At 38.6% G+C, this 15,401-nt stretch overlaps 1 protein-coding gene across 3 annotated transcripts in view; it reads right to left on the reverse strand.

Moving 5' to 3' along the window:
- Positions 1–1,001: 1,001 nt before the first annotated feature.
- The window catches only part of NKD1 (NKD inhibitor of WNT signaling pathway 1), a 111,448-nt gene continuing 97,048 nt past the window's right edge, over positions 1,002–15,401 (reverse strand). For all 3 annotated transcript variants that reach the window (XM_048316776.1, XM_048316775.1, XM_048316774.1), the window contains 4 exons: positions 10,295–10,442; positions 9,205–9,289; positions 5,333–5,463; positions 1,002–4,587 (listed from right to left, as the gene is read on the reverse strand). In XM_048316776.1, coding sequence (XP_048172733.1) covers positions 4,013–4,587; positions 5,333–5,463; positions 9,205–9,289; positions 10,295–10,442 — 939 coding nt within the window. In that variant the 3' untranslated portion in view covers positions 1,002–4,012. The remainder of the gene's footprint in view (positions 4,588–5,332; positions 5,464–9,204; positions 9,290–10,294; positions 10,443–15,401) is intronic.

Below are 15,401 nucleotides of genomic sequence, written 5' to 3' on the forward strand. Positions count from 1 at the left end.
TCTGTACCTCATCACCCACAGGCAGAACTGGGTCTCCATGTCTAACAATGACTAAATGACACGTGGATGTTTCAAAGACATTTGGAAGTGCCTTGAGGTCCTCCAATGACAGTATAAAGACAGTATTTTCTGCTAATCCTAATTAATTTACCAGCTTGCTCTCTTACAGCAAAACTTCCATTTACTATTAGCAAACCCATCAGCAGTAAGATGCAGAAAAAATAAATACTGAAGTTACTGGCTGCACATTATGTAGACTTCAAACCCACCTTCCTGGAATGAAATTATAGGCACCCTGCAGCCAGTGGGAACCTGGCAGTCTTGCCAGAGATTTCACTGGGACAGAGATTTTACTTCACAGCCTTAGCTTAGGTTGTTTCGTATTGTGGTCATGAAGTTGTGAGAAGAGCTTAGCAATCCTTCTTTTCAAAAAACTGTCCTCCCCAGCATTGCAGCTGGTAGAAATGAGGAATATTTTTCAATTGAATTTTTTCAGCAAATAGTGCAAACTTCAGGATTGACTTCATTTTGCTGAACTTCCTTGTGTAAAAACAGAAAAAGTAAGTGAAAAGTTTGGAGTTTTCATCTGAACTTACTTAATACCACTCCATTTTACTTTTCAATATTAACAATATACTCAACTTTGATATTTTTTCTTTGGGAATAAAATGTTTTGTTTAACCAGAAACTAAACTCTTTCAAATTTTGATTCAGCTACAGTTTTGAAGAACTTAAAACAATTTTTTTTTAAGGAAAATTTTCAGAGTTAATAGCAAGATGAAATATCAGTTACTCAACACAGGTCCAACAGCAGGGGACAAGAAATTTACCTTTTAAACTTGATAGCTTAAATATTAGACCAAAGCATACCCAGTCCATACGTAATTTCCTGATCCTGTTCCCAAAAATGTTAATGCAAGCTCTTTCATCAGTGGGATCTGCAAGCACTGACAGCAATTGCAATAGGCCCCTGAAATCCACAAGAAGAAGAAAGAAATGTATTTTCTGAACTAGTAAAACTTTAATTAACAGGGGGTTCTCTTGGCACAGTTTTTGCTGTTAAATAAATAAAGCATTTAGTCAAAACCATCTATATTTACTATACAAAATACTGAAAAGCAAACATATTTAAAAGATACGGAAATTTAAGGTTCTGTGAAAAGAAACTGTGCTACATGTTATTCACACTTATAATGCACATAACACAACTGCAACACAGTATTTAGATACTGTATATTCATACATGGCTGGTGTAAAGTTTTTGTAAGGGGATGCCATGTTATTAAAACGTGTTTCACAGACTCTGAGCAAGGCAGAATCTGTCTTTTGAATGTCCAAATATAATAAGCCAAAACAAATCAATGCCCAGCTGTAACCAATGGTCAGTCATGTTCCATGTCAGAGTTCACCTGGCACAGCCAGTACTGCACACTTCTCAGTCAGATGGGATTTTGGTAGTGGTGCTGTTTTCTTTTCCAGCAAAATACCTTTGGGTGAAGGAGCATTTTTACCCCTTTGCTGCCCTTTCTCGGAAAATCCCACAGTTCTGAAAGCACTTGAGTTTTCCAGAATGTTTTCTGGTTTTCAGCAACAATCTGCATTAAAAAAAATTGACTAAGAACAATTTCCACCTCTCAGTCTTTCTGGCATATGCTCCACTGAAAAGAGAACAGCTTTAATTACTTCTTCAAAACAAATAGCATGGCATCCCTTCTTAGATGGAATGTACACTGTGTGTTTGCATGCGGTATAATGTCACTTGAATACATCAGACTTTTTTAACACTATAATATAAATAAGCTTATTCCTTCTACTAGACATATAAATGCCTTTTTTTTTTTTTGCAGTCCATAATTATATATACATTGAAAAAGAATGATACACAAGCAGCAAAAAAGGCTTAGACTAGAACAACTCAGTGGTAACTAACCAAATTCGTGGCCTTTTCATATTTTCAACACAGAAAATTCTGCATATAAATATTTTTGGACTTTAGGAATTTTAAAATAAACAGAACAGTATAGTTGTCACACAGATCAAACACATTTTAAAAACATTTTGTTAGATTTTACAGAACACGCTGTTGACAGCTAAAAAAAGTAAAATATAATAAACCAGATTTTTTAAAGGGGACAATAAGTCTAAACATCTGCTGATCCAGGGAGACAAGAGATGGACCTAATTACCATTAAGCAGTGATTCTATTCCAATTCCACAAGAAGGCAAGGCTTCCCACTGTTCTTTACAAGGTGATGTCTCTGTGTTCTTAGAAAGGACAATATCCCTCTAAAACTGGTCAGCAGTAAGGTAATACCCCATTTTGGACTGATCAAAACTCTAGTCAGAAAACAAAAAATACCCTAATCATAAAGGGCTTATAACAACGTCGGATAGTTACATTTTACAATATATACTATTGACAAAATACCACAACATTAAAAATAATTAAAACCAAAAGCAAATACATTTATAGAACATTTATGTTTTGATGTAGGAGTTCTCTACTTTCATGTTCCAAAAGAAATGTAGGTGTTTTCCAGTCACTTTCTACCTGCAAAATGGTGATCTGTACAAACCCCAACTGAATCTATTATAAATCTGGGCTCCACGGAAAGCAAAACGTGAACGTACTAACCCTTCTTTTTTTTTTTTTTTTTTTTTTTCCACTTTTCCAATTTTCTTTTGACCTTCAAATTTCTCAGCAGCCATTAAGGTCTTGTGAGTGTGGTCTGATTCTCCTTCATGGAATGGAAGCCCTTTGACATGGAAAAAGTAGAAGAATCCAGAATGATTGTGAATGATATTTTTTATACACGTCTCTAAAATAGGAGAAGCACAAATTGATAGGTGCTTGGGAATTTAAATCAGAGGCACCAAGAAAATGCCATGGCATATGTTTCTAAAAAATCACTGTTGTGGAAAAAACAAATATAATGTTAATATTCAAACCACAGATTTCTAAAACACAACAAAATGTACCTGAGAGTGCGCATATTTATATATATATATTTATATTTATATTTTATATATATTTGCCAACATTTAAAGTGAGAAAGTATATTTTCCTCAATTCTTTCTCAAAACAAAGAACTGTGGATTTAAACAAAACAAATCCCCCCCCCCGCCCCTCCATGAACCCCTCTCCTTCTCAAACCCCCATGAATGATAGTTATAGCCCAAGCACTAAAATCTAGTGATGCTTTGGAAAACCCCATTTCACATCCTCCTCTTTTCAAATGGTTACCCCAAACAGAGTGGAGAATAAGCAAGAGAAAAACCAAAAATAAAAGAAGTATATTTAAATATTACCCAGTATATAACAGACTGTACTTTTGTCAGTGAAGAATCTCCAAGAAAATAAAGTGTAAGTTGTACAAACGTAGCCCTGTTGACAAGTTTTATTTGACAAATATTTCCATGTAATTAAGATGATTTGAAAGGATGTGAACACAAACAGGCTACATGAACACAGTATATTAAATTTCCCCCCTGTAGCACATTACAATCAATAAAAAGAAAATAAAATCTGAATAATACTAGAGGTAGCAGCTGTTTGTATTTTCCATTATCTGAGTATCTCTGGAGTCCAACCCTTCGAACATTGCTCCCCTGATGAAAGGCTTGTGTGCGATCAGCCGACGTACAGCAGAGTGGAAAGCTAGATGTCTGCAAGACTGTTTGAAGTATCTTTCTGAGTACAATGGAAGTAGTACTTTTACAGAAGTGCGTTGACGACCTGTATTAAATCACAGCTCAAAAAGCTATGGCTGTTTGCTGTTTTACAAGCCACTTAAAAAAAAAAAATCCACAAGGTGTTTGAGTAAGCTATGCGGTTCCACAACATATAAATAGGGTGAGTTTCAAGAGTTCCATATAACCTCTAAAATATATGCTAGCTGAATATTAATGGAGTAATGATCATATTAATCATAGTAATGCCTTAGTTCTGGTATCACAAGAACTCATTTCCTTCATTTGGGATGATTCTTGGAGGATGTTGGTGGGATCTCTTCTATGTCTGGTAGAAGTGGTGGTAGTGGTGGTGGTGCTCGTGGTGGTGGTGGTGCTCATGTCTTTGTATCATTTGTCCCACTTGGCCTTCATATAAAATGACTGTGGGCAGGTCTCTCACATGTTCCTTTTCCACAACTGTCCCTGGAGACTGGAAGGTTTTGCACATTTGGTGATTCTCCTTTGCCCTCTGCTTATGCTTCTTGTGGATCTGTTGGGATTGCAAGGGAAGGTACGGGAGGTTCTGGCCCACCCGTGCACTTGGGGAAGCCATGGGCAAGGACACCCCTTGAAAAGGTTTATTTCTAACTGCCCTTCCAGGATGCACAGGGGCGACATTTTTACCCTGGGCTTTGGGAGACCTCACAAAGTGCTTGTTTGAGTCCTGGTTCCGGAGCCTCTGTTGGATTTCTGCAATCTTGGCATACGAACTTTCAGCCAGATTGATGTGGTTTGGATCCACCACTTGAGATTTCCTATGGTGAACATAGAAGGTTTCAGGCTCATGAGAACGGGATCTAGTTTGATTCACAATTCTGCCTGGTGGGTCATGTTTTTGAGCTGCTGGAGGAGATCCTAGGAAATAACGAGCTGAGTTAGTCATCTAGTATTTCAAAGTTTTAATTAGTAGCATGCAGTTGGCAGGGATAGCATTATCGGCAGAACAAATTTTTCCTAAGGAAGTGAATGCAATTATAGCTGTCTAGTTTAATTACATTTAATAATTCTGGCCAGTAAATAATACACACACAAATATGAATACATACCTAGAGAAGAGTGAATGTGTGCATGTGTGAGCATGTGTGTGTATGTATAAAAATCTTTATGTTCCCAACTCTTGGTCATCAAATTAACTGTGAGGGGAATAGTAAAATCCTGGCAGAGGGCAGGGAAATGAAGGAAATCCAAATCTCTTTAATTTAGGGACTGAATCCAAAATTCCAGGTACGAACACACATTCTCCTATTTTTGGGTCAGTAGTGAGTATAAAATATATGCTGGTATCATCTTGGGAACAAGCTCCAACATCCAAAAGTCAGTCCTTGCCTCACCCGTAGACTAAACTTAATAATTTAGATGTAAAGATTGTTCTCCTAGGCTCAGCTCCAAGTTTAGCTACACAAACAAGTACATCAAAGCAGCCTTGCAGCACATTAGCCACTCTGTTGTGATGCCACCTTCACCAGTAATTATCTTGCAGTACTCACAGTCCTATTCCTAAGTCACTACACGCAAATCACACAGCTTCACAATTCACTGTCCCTGATTCGGAACGTGAAACTGAAGAAAGAAAAGATTATGATGTTACAACATAAATTACCTGGCCCAAACTTTGATGTGTAGTTCTCTATTCCTGCAAGATCCAAATAGTGGTTTCTCCTTTCAATGTTCTCATCAACACAATGACGATAGCACCCACTTTGCTCTGGATTGTTCTCACTCTGGTGGTATCTGTCAGCAGGAAGCAAAATTACAATTCAGCACAACTTCTTTAAAGTTGTTATCACCATCTGCAAACCAACAACTAATGGACCCTTTGAAGTGACAGGAGCTGCTCACAAAGAAACAACAAATGCTTGAAATTCTGGATGACCAGATTTGCTAAGTCGATAGGCCTGAACTGACTGTTCCTTCTCATCACATAAATCAACCACAATGTTACAAAGCAAAGGAGGCTTTCAAATTGCATCACACGTGCAAAAGCAAATAAAACCACTTCTAGCATTTATAACTTTCTGTCTTAGGGCCAAATCATTCAACTGATTCTCCAATTTGGACATGCCAAAGAAAATCTGCTGTTTGATTCACGACCATTCCCACCACTGTGGGGAAGTGCTGGGGTAATCCAGATAAATGTTCATGTGTTCCTGCTTCAGACAGACAGGCAACAGCACAGGTGTAGTAACTAGAGAGAGCCTGGGAAGAGAAGGTGTTGGTAGGACAATCAGAGGTAACTGCTGCTTTCCAAAATATAATTAATAAGGTCAGATCAGATGCTGGCTTTAGAATCTCAACTCCTTTTCCTGCTCAGCTTTGCAATTTTATTTATAGCAGAACTATTTCCTGAGAATAAATATCTGAAATACCATTCATTTATGAGGCAGAAAAAATTCAGGCAGAAGTTTACAGTATTGTAGCCCAAAATGCCAAACAATTTAATTCAGCAATTTAAATGGAAGTCTGCAAATATGAACAATATTTTCAATATAACAAGCAGGATAAGCAGAAAACTCTTGACTAAGTTGCTGCCTGACATTCAGTCAGTTCAGTCTCCAAGACCACGAGATTGGCTTTTCTATTTCTCTGTGCAAGTGCACTGATGTCAACTTAACACCAGAATTTGGCCTTGTATGCTACACCAGTTGCTAAATATGGGATCTGTACTGTATGGTGCCCAATACTCTGCTTTTAGTCTATTAACACATTTCCAAGTTTCCAGAGGCTGCTGATCCCATCGAGCTTTGGCGCAAATGGCTTTCCTGGTCTAGCTTGTACTGTTCAGGGACATTACAGAACTGAGTCCCCTTGTGTCTCTGTCAGACACAGGTCTGAAGTTCCTCTGACAAAAGTCACAAGACTTGACCTACCTGGAAGATCATTTTTGCTCTACTTTGATAGAGGTAGAGTCTCCTGAATGGAGGAGAGTTTGTCTGGAAAGCAGGTAAGGTTTAAAGACTCTGAGTCAGCTTTGAACTCCAGAAGTGACATGGGGTACTCTCAAAAAAAAAAAAAAAAAAAAAAAAAAAAGAGGAATGTCCAGATATTCTTTAGTTTTTGGATACCTTGCCCGCTCAGTACCTTTCCTATCTCAGACACACCTTTACAGGTTGTTACACTTTAGCACGTCAACATAAAAGATCTCTAGGGCTAGAACTTGCCTAACTGCAGTTGCCAGGCATGAATCACCTTCAGAAACCACTGGGACTTGCACACGTGCTGGAGACAATGCACAGTTAACCCAGGAAGAAATATCATTGAATTTAATCCAACACAATTAAGCACCACTGTATAGAGCACTGTCTGTTGGAAATGAAGTTAACAGGGAACCTGTTATTTTGTTACTGTAATAAATTCAATCTCTCATCAAGACAGAGAACAAAAATGATGCCAGTACTGCCACAGCCCTACATTCTAATAACTTTCTTACATGCAAGATGACGTTCAACAATATTCATGCAAATATACACAGTGAAGCAATTATACACTGATGAGAGATGTGCTCCATTGTCAAAGAGAACTTCAAGTACTTCTGAGAACTGAAGTGTCTGGCATCCAGCCCCACAATGCTATCCGGCAAACACATGGGAAGACAGAGGCAGGCATCAACCATGCCTCAAGGACTGTATAAAAATACAGTGTTGTTACTGGGTTTGGGCTTGGTTTAGTTTTGGTTTTAATAAAAATGGCATCTGCTGAAGTGTTTGTGGAGTGTATGGAAGTCCTTTCTAAAATTCCCAGGCTGATGTGTCATCCTGATGGCACGAAGCACACAGCAATATAGCAGGAAAGGGGAGTAGAGCAGTGACAGAGCACAGGGCAGAAAAATGCAGGGACATCTCCTGAAAGCCTCACTCACTGAGAACACAGGGTTTAAGTCAGCCAGGGAGAACCAGGCTATCTAGCCATGAATCTAGCTACTTATCTTGATACTCATATTAGCCCTACAGGTGAAAACTCCTGCCTGTAGCTTCCAGCAAATGAAAAATCTAACCCATCTATCTCCCAGCCTTCAGGATAAAAACATTTCTATCCATTTTATCTTGAATACGAATCACATCTTGCCTAGAATTCCTAAGTGACTGAACATGTGAGATGTGTGCACTTCTCACAAGTCCTCATTGCTGCTTTCAAAGGGAAAGCAACTGCATTAATATCATGAGATTCTGATCTGAGCTTTCCTGAGGGCTGTCAGCTTGGCCAGAGTGCACGAACATCCCTGAAACACACAGTGTGAACAGCACTCTCTTCATCCTGTCTACATTTTTTAGTGGGATGCAACAAAAACTGATGCTGATCTACTCAGCTCAAGATACAGATTTGTTCTATGAAGTCACTCACCAAAGGGAGGAGAAGGATAAATATTTTGTCCCAACATTTGATGCTTCTATGACTGTGGATTTAACTGGAAGTGCATGCTGTTCATAAAAACACTACATTTGCAGAGCCTGGACTTTAAGGTGGATAAGAGGGGGACTTCAAACTGAAAGGGGATTTTTGCACTAGATTATCAAACAAAAACAGTCTATTGAATTCACACAGGGCAAAACTTTGCTAATGGGCAGAGGGAATCTGCACACCACATCTAGGCTAGCAAGTAAAACCACAGAGTATTCTTCAGTTCATAGAAGATTTTGTACAGAGTTGCTGACACAAGATTAATACTAATTTTATTCTTCTTTTAATCTGAAATTTGACTGTACTGGGATTTGCTCACTGGGATAACTCACTAGCATTTTTTCTCCATCCAAAAAAGGGAGGTACTGTTCTCTTGTCAGTTTTAATAAGACTGAATGCTCCTTGTCCTGATAAATTTGTTATGTATTCAGACAAATATCTCTAAATCCAAGGGAAGCCAAAAGTTTGTTGTTTTTTTCTTTTTTAAATTTGCAGCTGAAGAAACAAACACAACTAATGAGTCAATGTCATTACTGTAACATTTCAGCAAACACTTCCCTCTGCCTTAGTATGAAACATAAAATGTTAAAGTATACCAAATATACATGAAGATGACCTGTTAGCACTCTGGTCAGGTTATGAGCTGGTAACCAAGTTAGACCATATAAAGCTTGGCACTGTTTGAGTTGATGAGTGAAAAAGATGGGCTGGAAGGAGGATAGAGAAAGGCAGGAGCTGGCCACTAAGGAGATGAAAAGGTTTTAGGACACTTTTAGCCAAAAGGCTGTGCTATTTACCTCCCTTATCTGCACACAGCATCTAAAAAGACAATTCAGATCCTCCAAAGAGCTCATAGAAGAAGAAAATGTCAGGATTTTTTTCTTTTTTGTTTTTTTTTTTGTTTTAATGTATATATCCAGCTATGGAATCTGCTCATAAGTCCACAATGAAAACTCCTGTAATTCCTGTATTTTAAAATAATTTTTAAAAATAAAACAGGCAAGAAAGAAATCAGTGGTTGAGGTTTCCTCAGAGCTACCCAGTGGCTGCTAGGAGTCAGGGTTCAATTCCCCTTACCTGAGAGAAGCCCTCTGCTTCTTCTCAGAGCTTCTTGCTTCTTCATTAGCTTTGTTTTCAGCTCTGTGCCTGGCACTCTGCAAATCTGCCAAGAGAAAGCACATTATTGTCACATTACTGCCCTTGCTGATCAGCATAAGTAACAATCTACATTGCAAATACGTTTTTTGGTGTCAGTAGATCAGGATGGGATGTATCATTTCATGGAACCTTCTCAAATGTGCTTTTGCCCGCATGACAGATTGTAGTCAGATGTAACCTCGACTGTAGGGTTAGGCTGCACTCCATGTGGCAGCCCAAGTGGAGCCACACTCACACTGACAGGCTCAGTAGCTGGCAATTCACTGCTGTACTAATGCATCATGTAGCTTCCCAGCAGTGGGAATTTGCTTGTGTCTGCTCTTGAGGGAGTGAGTGTTTTATTAAAACTGAGGTAACCAGGCTGTCCTTTTAGACCTGATGCCTATGTTTTCTACTGAAGTATTATTTTAAATACTTTTAAGTATTTCAATTTAGTACTACTCTATCTATTGAAGTAATTATTCTGATACAACTATCATTACAGTGAAGATAAGTTGGATAAGCCATCATGGTATGAGCATTTTATAATGGCAGACTCTGCCAGCACAGAAAAACGTGCAATTTTTATGCATAGATTCTTCGAGTTTGCTTATGCTTAATTGTTTATTTTTACCCAGCAGCAGCGGTAGCTATACACTGGCAAGAAACATTTTATACCCCTACACCTGCTTCCACACAAACCAAGAGCTGTAGTATCAGCAAAGTGGTCAAAAAGGCCTTAGATCTGCCTTGCAGTGCATAAAGACAATTACACAACATGTGGGTTATTGCTGCTTCCAAAAGAAGCAATCCATCAGGAGAGGGAACCCTGATTTGCTAATGAGACACTGAAAGAGGGCAGGTAATTTACAACCAAGATCATAAAGCAGGTTCATGGGTTTTAATATACCCACATAATTATTTGCCTTTAAGTATATATGTATTTGTATTAACAAAATATAGAGATGGGTTTTCAAGGGACTCTGGGAGTTTTCTGTACTTTTTCCAATGGCTGATTGCACATCCATACCAGTATGATTCAACAAGATACTCTTTTTCTTCTGGCTGCCATCTGGTGCCACAGTAAGTTTCACTCGCAGAGTTTTGCTGGAACTAGGAGAATGGTTTACTGATGCATCAACTACCTCATAGATGGTATGAAGCAAGCTGGTAATATCCTAGAGTTGGATTGAAACACAAAAGAACACAGTACTGTGAAAATGGCATGAAACCTTCAGCTTTGATGCTTACAATTGTTTTGGACTTGGGACTATTAAATGCTGATGTATCCTCAGAAGTCACTGAATTTAGAAGAGTTCAACTTGCACAGAGCGTTACAATCTTCACCAAGAGGAATTATGAATTGGGGCAAAGCAGACCAAAACACTAACAACACCACAAAGATATTCAGGTTTCCCAAGCTCTGATTCAGCAAAATGGTGTTCTTTCTTTTCTTTGATTTACACAGAACCCAGGGATAATCATTCATACTCCACTAAAAATTGAGTTCACATGGCCAAAAGAAATATAGCAATTGAAGAAAATCTTGGACATTACAGTCTTCCTATTTGTTTGGGGGTTTTTTTTGGTTTGTTTGTTTTTTTTCCTTGGGATAATTAAATGGTTGATTATCTAGAGGAAAACCAGTAGGAGAAGTGGCAGAACTGTAAACCTCAGGTTTGGAAACCAATGATGTCTGTCTGAATGTCACCCTACCATCTGTGTTTTGGGGTCTAGCTTATTTTGTAAAATTCAACCAGTTCTAAACACACATTTTTAACTGAAAATATTATCCAGTCTATTACAGAACCTTCTTCACAGATCTCTTTGAAGGCAATGGGATGTGAACAAAGGCTTACATGTCTGCCTATATTGGAAAGAACAGCAGACAATTTTAACAAGCCAATCGTTTCAAACAGGAGGAACACTGTTTAGTAGCTGGTGATACTCAAAGGTCTCTCAGGCTGATTTAATCCAGCCAGGCTCAAACAGGGTACTACCTTAAATTGCCAGGATGAAAAGAGGATCTCTTGGCTCACAGCTCTTCCTCAAAGGGATTTTACCCAACTGATCTTGGGCACCAACCTAAGGCCAAAGCATTCTGATCATTGTAGGCTGTAAAGAGCCCATTGAATGCATATCTGAGAATTTCTCCATGCTGGCCTTCCTTTTCCTTGATCTATCCTAGTATCTAAGCTCTTTCCAGATGCCTGCAAGCACAAAGGAAATATCGAAATCATCTTTTGCTAAGTATAACTGGTTCTCAGGATTAAGAGTCAGGTCTATAAAAATTCAAAACCTCTACAACTTTTCCCTTGCTCAGGGGTCACACCTGTAACAAGGGCAGCTCAAAGTTTAGTATGCCCTAATGGGGCCCAATACTTATCAACACACCACACAGTCCTCATTATGGAACCAGCTTTAAAGATGACACAGAAATACTAATTTCTACTCACACAGAATTTAGGGAAATACTGACCTTATGGCCAGGACTGATGATATTACAGTAGATGATTTTTCAGCTCAATAGGAAGAAAGAATTACTAAATCCTAGGGGGTCCAGACTTTATCTTAACATGTAACCTCTCTAACTTTTCTGCACTCAGGGGAATTTCTCCAGACTTGTAAGTTCAAGACAATATAGTCATAAAAAGACAGCAGAATTTGCAGTGTCTCGATTATTTTTCCACTGATATTTTTTCTCTCATGGCTGCAGGAGTCTATATGGGATATAACCACCATGTCAGTAGCTGCTTTCCATGCTCTTGACAATCACCATCTAAAGCTTGAGTGTGGGTCAGAATGCTCTGTGTCAATCTGGCGGACACCTCACAGCTCTTTAACACACCTCCCTTCTCACACTTCCTCCCTAATTTGAAACATAACCAGACCTCTAAATAGACAGAGCCACATCCAGCAGTCAGCTTGAAGAGCTGGATTTTCATTTCCTCTAAGAGGACAAATCCAAGCAAGCACATAAACAGACAAAAAGCCATATCCGTTGTTTTATACACCCTTCATAAGTCATGTTCTAGGAGCATTGTGCTATAATCCTATACTTTGATAAGCCAAACCTTCTCCTTCAGCAGAATACTTAAGCACAGTATTTATCCTTAACTGGGCTCCATACACTCAGCACCTGGGTAAATGGAGCTTTTCCCATACATTCCTGGATATGTTGGTTAGCCAACATGTCATCTTTCCACACAAGGCTGCTATCAAGAGGTTATTATCAACTTTTTCATTCACAATAATCTGCCCTTCTTCCTTTTTTCAGCTATGCCAGATATTTGTAAAGCCAGATATTCGAAGACCTAGTCTATTTCAGCTTCAATAACCAAAGATAAAAAATCCCCCACTGTCCTTTTACATGATTTTTTTTCAGGGTTGAGGTCTAACTTGCTAACTGGCTGACAATCTGCACCTTGTGTTCTGTGAGGGTCTTTCTCAACAAGCTGCTTGACTCAGCAGTTCAAAAAGTACTCCCAAAGGCTGTCAGGGAAGGCCAAATGTGGCATTTGTGTGACACATACTTGGCAAGTCACAAATATGTGCACATGCACATCACAGCAGAACAAGTTATATCTCTCAGCCAAACAGGCCCGAATTAACCCAAATTAATGCCCAGGCTGTGAAATGACTGCACAGAGGACTCAAGACCCTTGTGGACTTACACACTGCTGCCTTTGCATTTTGTTATGTGCTTAACAGGCAGCCTCCTCCATGGTGCTCTGAACAGCTCTGCATTCTGGCACTGGAGGAACGTGGTCGTCACACTGGATGCATACCAAGATCGAGGTTAGAGATAGCCATGAGCAACCATTTAGTGCTTATGCTGATCTTTTAAATACTGACAACAACATTTTTATTATAGGATTCATTTACTTGTGGTCCTAATTTGGGGTTGGCAATTTCAGCAAATTGACAGCTCTGATTTGGTCAAACAAGGCTGCTTGGGTCGTTCTGTCTCATGCACCAGTCCTGGCTGAGTAGGTACCAGCTACAAGGCAGCTTGAGCCTCCTGTTGCTTCACAATTACAACATATGAATTTCTGAGGTGCTGATCTACAGGGAATGGTCTTTGTCAAAAAGGTTTGAACTGTGACTAAAACTGCCTTCTCACAGCCCTGTTTTGGCAGCTAATACAGTAATGGTTTCTTGTCAAATTGGTAGCAATAGACCATTAAGATATGTTCCACACTCTATATTTTATAGTTACATGTATATTTACCCCCAAAAGTATTTTTATTTTCCCGTAGCCTGCCAGCAGACATTTCTCTTGAAAGCTGTCCCACTGAACATTGCCTGCATCCATTGAGACAGCTTTACCTTCTACACACCAGCTTCTGCATGTCACCATGCTAAAGAAATTTAGCATCAAAGATCAAGAACTAAACCTAGTTAAATGTTCCTCTTGTCTGATACATCAACCAACATGACTCAGAGCCCACCTACGAAAGAACCGAACTTTTCCGCACAATGAATTATGAGTTTTGAAAGTCATGTGATTTTGCAACTGTTTTGATTTAGACTGCTTGCACCTCCCCCACAGAAAGTGGAGTTTTAGACTACTATCTTAAATGGGTAAAGGGAAACAAGAACAAACAAACAAAAATATTTCTCTCCTTTATAGCAAATGGATTATATTTAGAGGGGAAGTATGCTGCATGACTAACTTCTGAGGGGCTTCTGGTATGCAGAATTCTGCTGGAATCTCTAGTTTAATCAAGTACAAAAACTGAAACTAAGATATATTTCCACAGAGAGGAAAACAAATGCTCGTTGAGTAGTATCCAAACAGCCAGCACATGCCATACCCAGATTTGTCTTTTGCTTATTGAACACCACGGTTGGTTTTTCCAGGGTGAAAACCCCATCCTTTTTTATCAAGCAGCCAAGGCAACAAAGTATATTAAGAAGAGAAAATTTAATAGATTGCCAGAGATATTTCCATTCAAAATATTAAAAAGCAAACAGTTAAGCCCACACATGTATGCTGCACTCACACATGTATCTGCAGAATACTTTTTTGGATCTCCAGTAGGAGATTAACAGTAATTTAGAACATTCAGAGAAACCAATGGGTCTGAAAAAAGAACGAGAGCACTGAAGTATTCCTCATTCCTTCCAGAACTTATGTGAGACCAAGAAAGTCCTTATCCAGGTACTATTTTCTATTTTTAAGGAATATTAGTGGTACAGGGATGACCTTATTTTTCCCAGTTAATAAGCTATTAGCATAGCTTATCATCCCAAGACTAGTTAGCAAATTAGAGATTTTTGTAGAAGCCACTAATAGGCTTTTCCATTAGAATTAATTTAACAGAATGGGACATTTGTACCTAAAAAACTCCAACCAACAAACAACCCCCAAAAAATGCTAAACTACTAGCCTCCCTCAAATAAAAAAAAAAAACCACAAAACACCCCCAAAACCAAGAGTTTAATAACACTGAAAGAAAAGATTCAGTTTGAGTCTTTGTAGCTTGCCTGAGAGAGAATTCTTCGACCCCCCCTTAAAACCAAAAGAGAAAGTTATATTTTCTCTTAATATTTCTATCTGACATGAAGCCACCATTTCTAATGGCTGAAATTATGGCCACAGATAGGCACTGCTCCTCTATCCATTGGTTTAATTGTTCTATGTCCTGAGTTAGTACAATGCTGACAAACACAGTGAAAACCAACAAATTTCAAGATAAGGGTCAGGTGGATAAATGGTTGCCCCAAAAAAGCCAATATCCTTCCAGAAGTCAATGACTGAGTTCTGAATGCAGATATAACCTCAAACCTTTTTATTCATCAGAGCACAGGAGTAAAAAAATCTAAAAAGAGAAAGAACAAGTCACAAAGGAAACATAAGAGGAAAAATTGGGTATTTAATGTAAGACACAAAGAACATTTTTAGCATTAAAAATGCATGAAGAGAAACATCAATATCAGTTCATTACCTTTCCCTTGGAAAAAGATAAATACAAATGTCTCATTTGTACTTTGTTTGTAGTTTGATTTCTACATACAGCAGGATGTTTTTATTGCAACATCAGCTCTGTTTGATCACATACATTTTTGAATCATTCTTATTTGGAACGTGAAAGGAGCTTCACTTGCTATCTGCTCAAAAGCTACTCTAGAAG

Source organism: Corvus hawaiiensis, chromosome 12 (assembly GCF_020740725.1).
Source record: "Corvus hawaiiensis isolate bCorHaw1 chromosome 12, bCorHaw1.pri.cur, whole genome shotgun sequence".
Lineage (NCBI taxonomy): Eukaryota > Metazoa > Chordata > Aves > Passeriformes > Corvidae > Corvus > Corvus hawaiiensis.